The sequence below is a fragment of the Triticum dicoccoides genome, chromosome 5A, assembly GCF_002162155.2.
Source record: "Triticum dicoccoides isolate Atlit2015 ecotype Zavitan chromosome 5A, WEW_v2.0, whole genome shotgun sequence".
NCBI lineage: Eukaryota > Viridiplantae > Streptophyta > Magnoliopsida > Poales > Poaceae > Triticum > Triticum dicoccoides.
The window spans coordinates 391,350,878-391,359,437 of NC_041388.1; the positions used below are offsets into that span (position 1 = coordinate 391,350,878).

Here is an 8,560-nt window from a genome sequence, read left to right on the forward strand (position 1 = left end):
AGGAGACGGTGATGGGTCGGGCGCACCACCACAAGAGAAGGGAAGAAAACTGGAGAGATGGGCGGGGCGGGTGGCGCGGTGATATACTTGCCGCGTCCATGCAACCATGTGATGCGGAGGAGCCCGTGATGGGTCGGGTGCCCGTGCAACCGTGAGGTGTGGAGGCGGTTATGGCTCGGGTGTACTGCCATGAGAGAAGGGGTGAAAGATGAATAGAAGGACGGGGCATGCCGTGTGGTGGTGGACTGACGACATCTGCACAACCGTGTGACTCGGAGAAGGCGGTGATGGCCAAGTTGGCGGTGCTCGTGTGGCTGTGCGATGGTACATCATTTTGACATGCGTGGATATAATTGGCCGCATCATTAATTTTCCTCGTGTACCAGATGTACATGAGCGACTCGTAACTTTTTTTCTCGCAAAAAAATAGTCCCTCCGATCTAAAATAAATATCATAGTTTTAGTAGAGAGAGTAACTGACACGTAACCCATTAAATGTTGGATAAACATTATTTTTTCATCAAAATGCTGGACAAACATAGTTGGATGGATAGTATAGTAAATAATACATGTTCACCCACTAAAAGACCAAGGTTCTCCTAAGAAAAATTAAGTGATTTTCCTAAAAAAAAGACGTGGTAATTTAACCCTCCCATGCAGGAGCGCTCACAACACTTACATTCTAGTGAGGCAAAAATTAAATGGTTTTCCTAAAAAAATAAAGACATGGTAACTTGACCTTCCCAGCCTGGAGCGCTCACAGCGCTTACATTCTAGAGAGCTTAGATATTGTAGTGATATAAGGGGAGGCTAGGAGGCTCTCGTTCCCATCTACTGTGCAAATGTATAAAAATGGTCTTTATCTGAAACTTCAATACAAAATGGTCTTAATCTAAAAATATTTCACGAAATGGCATCTTTTGCATGACGCCGGGTTAGGACGTCGTGCTATTTGGCATGAAGCTTTAGGCCGTGTGTCATGCTACATGTCCCTACCATGGCGCCCTAGCCCGGGGCGTCATGCTCTCTAGCATGGCGCCCTAGCCGTGGGCATCATGCAAAAGAGGACCATTTCGTGAAATATTTTTAGATTGGGGTCATTTTGTGTTGAAGTTTCATATAAGGGCCAGTTTTGTTCTTTTTCACCCATCTACTCATATAAAAACAACTCTCCGTAGAACCATACATCTCTCTGTAATACCTCGCACGAGGTATACCCACCATTAGTAAACAAACAACAAGCAGGACGTAGGGTATTACTCCATCATGAAGGCCCAAACCTGACTAAACCCCATGTGAGCCTAAAAAAGCCCTAGCGACCTTTCCCGACCCATGAACGGCTACAAAAGTGGTGGGGGTGACACGGAGCGCCATTGCTGCCGCATCTCTGACGCCGCACGCAAGCGGGGTGTGTGGAATTGGTAAATTATGGAAGCCAGCCGCTGCCGGCGTTCGGACACCGCGAGCAGGAGCGGAGCTAGGCTAATGCAAGGGTTTGCAATGCATACTCAACATTTTTTGCAAAAACAATTCAATATATAAGCTCCTATATGCGCGCGTTCATATAACATATGGCACTGTAGTTGTACGTACAGGAGAAAAGAAATGAAGAGAATAACGATTCAGACCCACTTGGGCCTATATTGGGTTCTACTCATTCCTAGGTAGTGCTACTGGCCGTGTCTTTCGAGGCAGAATGCTGCCCAATTTGATGAAGCCGAGGGGACATCGTGCCTAGGAGCCTTCGACTCGACGATTTCGCTGATTCAACCGCCCGTTGCGCCGCATCGAGGAACTGGAGCACATCACTGCGCCGCATCCGCATGAGCACATCGGCCATCGGAAGCCGCCGCCAATTGATCTCGTTCCCGCATGTTCGCGGCTTCCCCTACAGGCTGCAGGGTCGCAACGGCGCACGCACATCTGCCATCTAGCAAGAAAGTCGGCAATGACGGCGGCTTGAGCAGTTCTCGCATCGTCAGGCTGGTTTTTGCGAGACAGTGAGGCTTTCTTTCTTTTGGTTTTTGGTTTGTAGGATTTTTGTAGAAATTCTATAGGATAGGATTTGCAAAGGAAAGATTCCTTTGAAGCCCTTTAGTTTGTAGGAATGGATTTCTATTCCTATGCAGGATAGGAATCAATCCTTCACGTTCTGAAGAAAAAAAAACATTAGCCTAGACTTAATGAAAAAAATCATATCATATGCATCAAATGACATCTCTTTCTCTATAGGAATTGACATGCATGTCATTTCACTTCCTATGATTTTTCTATTCCTATAAAATTCCTATCCTATGAACCAAAGAAGGCCTGAGTGTTTATTCTTGATTTGTCTGAATTGTTAGCTAAGAATAAAGGATTATCTTCATTCCCTGATTTTGAGTAAATTTTTAGTTCGGTTTATATTGTCTGGCTATAAATTTGTGAAGAAGTCCAAGAAAAACAAGATGAATTTCAAGCTTCTTAGTTTCTGAATTATGAACATTCAAATCTGTAAGACTGCCCACCATTGCCACCATCACTGTGCAACACTTTTTTATAGGTGTGAAAAATGAAGAACAATAGCGGTGATTGGAAGCGTTTGTGGGACAGAGCTGCTTATTCAATGGCGCCGAAGATAAGTTCGACATCAACACCAACATTGCTATCTATCGACGTCGAAAACCAAGTTCAAGATCAACATTGTTATCATGAACTTTTTTTATTTCTTATGTTGTTGTGAAGCAAAAAAAAAATTCACCATGCATATCCATGTCGGAAATCCTGGCTCCGCCACTGGCCGCGAGCTCGACGAGTATGATGATCAACTATGTATGATGAATGTCGTTGCAAGTTTCTGCCGCGAATGTTTTTTTTAAATTTTACAGTTTCATATACGGGGTCTGATCTGCAGCACACAAATTCCCCTCGCAATTTTGATCTGCAACGAACTATAAACGCGTTTTTCGGGTCCGACTTTTACGGGGTTTGCTAGAGATGCTCTAAGGTGGCATGTTTTGGGTGAATACCTTGCAGAAAGTAACTTGTGACTACATGCATGACTTGGTGACATAGCATGGCTGCATTGAAGAGAAAAATTAGATAGTGGGTTGGAAATATTTAGATTGATGTGAGAATCTTGTTAAAAATGCATACATGAATGCTAAATAAAAACAACAATTGTAAGAGTATTTTGCATGACCTGGCCCTCCTTAAAAATGGCATGCATGAGTTGATAATGTGGGGTGTTTTGCATGAATAAATTGATGCAAAAAAGTAACTTGTGGCTACATGCATGACTTGATGATATGCCATTGCCGCATGAAGACATGTTGCTGCGGGAATCTTGTTAAAAATTCATAAATGGATGCTAAATAAACAAAAACTAATGTAAAATTATTTTGCATGACTTGGTTCCCTTAAAAAAAGGCATGCATGAGTTGAAAAGGTGGCATGTTTTGGATGAATAAATTAATGCAATAAAGCAACTTATGACTTTTTTTTTAGAAAAATCAACTTATGACTACATGCCTGACTTGGTGATGTGGCATAGTTTTATGAAGATGAAAATTAGATAGTGAGTTGCAACTATTTAGAAATAGAGAATCATACTAAATCTATTTTGCTATTAAAATTTTGTTTTGGAAAATATTGCCTTTGTTCTATAAATTTCAAAAATATTATTTTATCAAATAAACAGTTTAATTACTTTTGGCTAATAAGTAATTTCATTAAAAATATTTTTGAGCGCTCCTTGCCGCAAAATACTTTTTTGAGATGTCTGTCTCACCATTTTAGATCTGGCAAAATTTTAGTTGGATTATTAAGCAAACAAAACCAAAAAGAAGCAAACAAGAATCCAAGAAAAGCCATTAACAACCATGTTGTATTCAGCGTCATATTTTATCTGACTTAGAGTGATGTTAGTTGTGCTCACATACTAGGATATAGCATTTTTGCTTATTGTTTTCACCTTTTGTTACCTTTTTATTTCTTGAAATACATGACGCTTTTAAGATCATACGAGCATATATTCCCACATATACGAAGACAATTTTGTAACATGTGATTTTAAAACACATGAATAGTTATTTTTGTTTGCAGTAATATTTTCTAAATATGCAGTGAACTTTTTTTGTTTGGGTACATGAATATATTTCTCTTTAAATATGTCACCATTATTTAAACTGAATTTTAGAAGTATTTTAAAATATATTATCTGGAAATATATTTTTTGGATTTTTGCATAGAATGTGATAATAGATTGCTTAAGTCGCCACCCCGTTATGAGGTCTCTTGGGGCAGTTGCTGTCGTATTTGCCGCTTTAAGGCAGCAAATAGGCACTCCAAACCTTGATGCAGTTTGCTACTTAAACAAACTAGGTTGCGGTTTTATTGGCCACTAGTGTGCGTTTTTGTTACAGTTTTGAGCTCGTTGCAATCAACATTTTTTTACTAATCTTTGTCATCAAGTTCTGGTTTTGTTCACTAATCCTTTAATATCAAGAAATCTATGTATAAACATTCACCAGTTGGTTTTAATAAGCGAGAGATTCAATGACGTATGATTGTAGGGCGGACAGAGACATACAACTCAAGTGAGGGGGGCGTGAAGAAGAGGAAGAAAATGCATGAGATATGTACCATCGACCGACGACTAAAATTGACACCCGCAGGAAACTGCTGCTAGGGGTGGATGAGAAGGTGGCATCAGTGGTGGGCGCAGCGATGGTTAGTGCATAAGAGAAGTCAATGACAACAACATATCGATGGATGAACAACAAGCTATTGGCAGCCCAATGCACAGTAGGGGAGACAACGTTGGGTGGAAGAAAGCGCTAGGGAGAAGAACTGTTCGCTCGATAGGTTTATCGATAGAATGGTCATGGTTGAGCCATGCCCAACTTTTATTAATATCGTCATATTTCAATTAACATGACTCTTACAATGGTAAAATAAGTTGGCATCTTTCAAGCATATCCTAGTGTAAATTAAGATCGTGAGCATCACATCACACAATAGATCAGCACAACACGGCTGGTTAACTAAATGAAACCACCGATATAACTTTATGAAAGTTGTGACCCGGGATGCGCTAGCTCAGTTCCAACCCGGTGGCTTGTGGTGGTTGTTCGGGCCCGAGGGCGCGTAGTCCTGCGTCTCCAGAGCCATCCTTGCACTGACATTCACCGCGTCATCTTCTAGGATCACTCTACCCATGTCCATCTGAAATATATTTCAAACGGAGATAGTGTCAGTGTATCACTATAATCAAACTTTTTTTACGCGTATAATCAAACTTTTGATAGCTGAGTACGCTGTATCACCATAATCAAACTTTCGATAGCTGAGTACGCCGAACCACATGAATCCCAAAGAACTAACAAATCTAGCTATTCCATGAAGCTTCCTCCTTTTCCAAAAAAAAAGCTATTCCATGAAGCATGAACAACCAAGTTGCACTCTCCACACTTTGATAAACGCTACAGGAAGTAACCGAAACAATTCACAGAATCTCTATAGGTGCCAAACCAACTTGAGAAACGATCACTTGTTCAACAACAAGAACATAGAAGTTACTATCTCTGTTCCACAATATGTCATGTAAAAATATCTTAAAATTTACATTTTCACACGAACATTATTACTGTTTTTAACGTAGTTTCATGTACAAAGATTTTGCTGTAAACACCCTTCAAATCTTATGAAGTCTAGAACAAAGCTCACTACCATACATCTTTTCCACCAAAAAAAAAATAACACTACCATACCTTTGGCTTAGGAGTGTTTTCTTCGATCCATGGCACCTGCTCACTGGCATGTTGCAAGGGCACCAGTCTCTGCACTCCTACACCCCAAATGGAACGAATCAGATCATATAAGGATACAACATCTTAGGACCAGTTTTTGTTAGAGACGTGAGCCTTACTTGAGAGGGGTATAGCGTTGGAGGGAACCAAGAAGTAGAATGCCAACAAGGTGATAACTAGACAGAGGGATGCTGAGCTCCCCATTGCACGCACCAGGCTGTTAAGTTCTCTTCTCTTGAACACTTGTACTGCCTCGACTGCTACCCTCAACCTCAACCTCAATGGAAGTGGAATATGCGGGATCTCTGTTTGGTGTTCGTGCTTGCTGCCTTGGACCCCCCTTTTATGGGCACATGTCATGCCGCCTAGATCACTCGTTTCTAGGTACCAAAGTCAAAAAGGTAGGGGTAATGGAAATTCACAAAGTCCAATGGGTGGAATTGGGCAGTAGCCAACCATTTTGCTGCCTTTCCCCACCTCCACTAGCTGTTGGAGTGCTCCCATTTGTCCACATCTCATCGATCCGTTTGAAATTGGTAATTGCATGTCATTTGTTCGGAACTTTATCTTCCGCCGTCTTGGTGCAACTACAAACGAGAGAGATAGAGAGCGAGCGCTTGGGATAAACTTCAATGTATGTGATGTGCTTTTGAATTATATTATAGAAGTTAATTTGTTATAAACTAAGTAAAAAAAGTTGTCAAATGCGTGCACGATTCTTCTATAACTATTCCTATTAGGTTTAGGAAGCACTTTCAACTTAGCGGCGATCACTATCAGAAAAAATGGGACGGCTTTTCGATGGCAACATACACTTATTCTTCTGTATAGATACCAAATCGTTGGAATTTCCTTTTTTTTCTACAGCTTAATCTATAAATGGATATTCTAGTACCCTTTAGATTTCCATCATCAAAATTAGGATGTGCTAATAGAAAACAAAGAACACAATTTTAGCACAACAAGAACACAAGTTTGCGAATAAACATTCATCATTTTCCTTTTCTTTTCTGATTTATGCCAAAGTAAATAGACAACTACATTGAGTGAATCTGAACATGAAATCTAATGCATATGAAAAATAGACAACTGCATGTCATCAAATCTATTCGGAGCCCTTCACACTGGTCTGGTGTCAAAACCCAATGGTGAGTGCAAGAGAATGCAATATGCTACTTTTGCTGCGAACAGTATGTGCAATCCAATGCACTGGCAAAATCTAGATATTTTGTTTGGGAAGTCTGTGGATCATCCATAGTGGGGCATGCACAAGCATGTGAACCACCGGCTGCAATTTCTTCAAGGCAGCAGTGGACACGTTTTGAAACAGACTATGGAAAGTGGTGGATCCTCTTCGTTCATTTCATACCCATAAAGCTTTTGTTTAATTCGGCGGTGGTGAGTGTAGTTAGTGTCCGAGATGAGTGCGGAACTGTTGTGGTGCTGCAAAAAGTTAGTCTCCATATAGTATCTGCAACATTTCGGCTGACCAATGCTAAGGCTTTTTGAACTTGGTTTTTTTATTTAGAAAAAGATAGAATGTGCGAGATGATTGGAGTTCATTGGTTCATGAAGTCAAGAATGGATAGTGAGCCGCATAATTGGTGCCGGTTCATGAGTTTTCGTACTACTAGTATACATTGTACCCCACGTGCTAGTGGTACTGCTATGTCAACCTGAATATTCTAGTATGAGTACCATAGACTCGAGTCACTCAACATGAAGGCTGCTTCACGAAGTTCTTAATTTCTACTTTATCTGAGTGCTTCATGGAGTACTAATAAATGGCATGACTACAAGTTTTAGTTGAAGCTAAGAGCAAATCCAATGGGGCGACCCATTTCGTCCGCCCGCATCGGTTTGGGTCGGCGCGTCCGTTTTTCGTTCGTGGGCGACCCATTTCATGCCCAATTTTGAGCCGGATTTGCGTCGGCGCGGACACGAGACGGATGCGCGCGTGCCTACTCCTCTTCCCGGGCCCGCCGGTCGGTGGCAGCCATCACCATTTCCCTCCATTTTCCCATAAAACGCTCCCACCCCCGCCCCCAACCAGCCATGGAGAATGCCACCGACCTCAACCTCGACGCCGCCGTCAGCCTCGCCTCCCTCGCCTCGTCTGGTGTCGTCGCCCCCTCCGGAAAAGGTAAGCCTCGTGCCCCGCGCAAGACCGCCGCCGCGACCAAGCCGAAGAAGGCGCTGACGCCCGAACAGCGGGCAAGGGAGTTGGCCAAGAGGAAGGCCGGAGGCACGCCGCGGACGCGAGGGATGAGGCCGCCGCCGCCGCGCAGCAGGAGTTCACCAACGCCCGCGTCGCCGCGGCAACGAGGGAGGCGCTCTACATGCTAGGGGTAAACCCTAGCCAGCACAACGTCCTCCAAGCCGTCGTCGCCGCGGCCAGCACCGGCTCGTCGGCGTTTCCTCGGATAGTGATGCCCGACTCACCCCGCGCGTCGGCTTGCAACCCGGTCCCCGGCTTTCACGTCTACCCGCATGCCTCCTGCCTCTCCGGGAAGTGCTCACCCGACGTGAGCGTGGTCGCGCCTTCCACGCCCGCGCCCGCGCCCATCGACCTCAACGCCACCCCGGTGATTGGTGGCTCGTCGTCCGGCGACACGAGGAAACGCGCGCGACAGACGCCGGCCGGCGGGCTCCCGGACGCCCGTAACCTGTTCGAGGAAATGCCGTCCGCTGTCGACGAGGACTACATCCAAAACCTCATCTTCGATGGTGGTGCGCCGGGTGCTGGCTACGATCCCGACGAGACACAAAGC

General features: G+C 43.6%; 1 protein-coding gene across 1 annotated transcript; it reads right to left on the bottom strand.

Annotated features, from left to right (window-relative positions):
• Positions 1 to 4,846: 4,846 nt before the first annotated feature.
• LOC119297403 lies at positions 4,847 to 6,108 on the bottom strand. Its single transcript, XM_037575205.1, has 3 exons — positions 5,909 to 6,108; positions 5,751 to 5,827; positions 4,847 to 5,205 (listed from the first exon to the last, which is right to left on the bottom strand). Exons 1-3 carry the CDS (start codon positions 5,991 to 5,993, stop codon positions 5,080 to 5,082), a joined length of 288 nt encoding a protein of 95 aa, XP_037431102.1. The 5' UTR covers positions 5,994 to 6,108; the 3' UTR covers positions 4,847 to 5,079.
• Between the last annotated feature and the right edge of the window lie 2,452 nt (positions 6,109 to 8,560).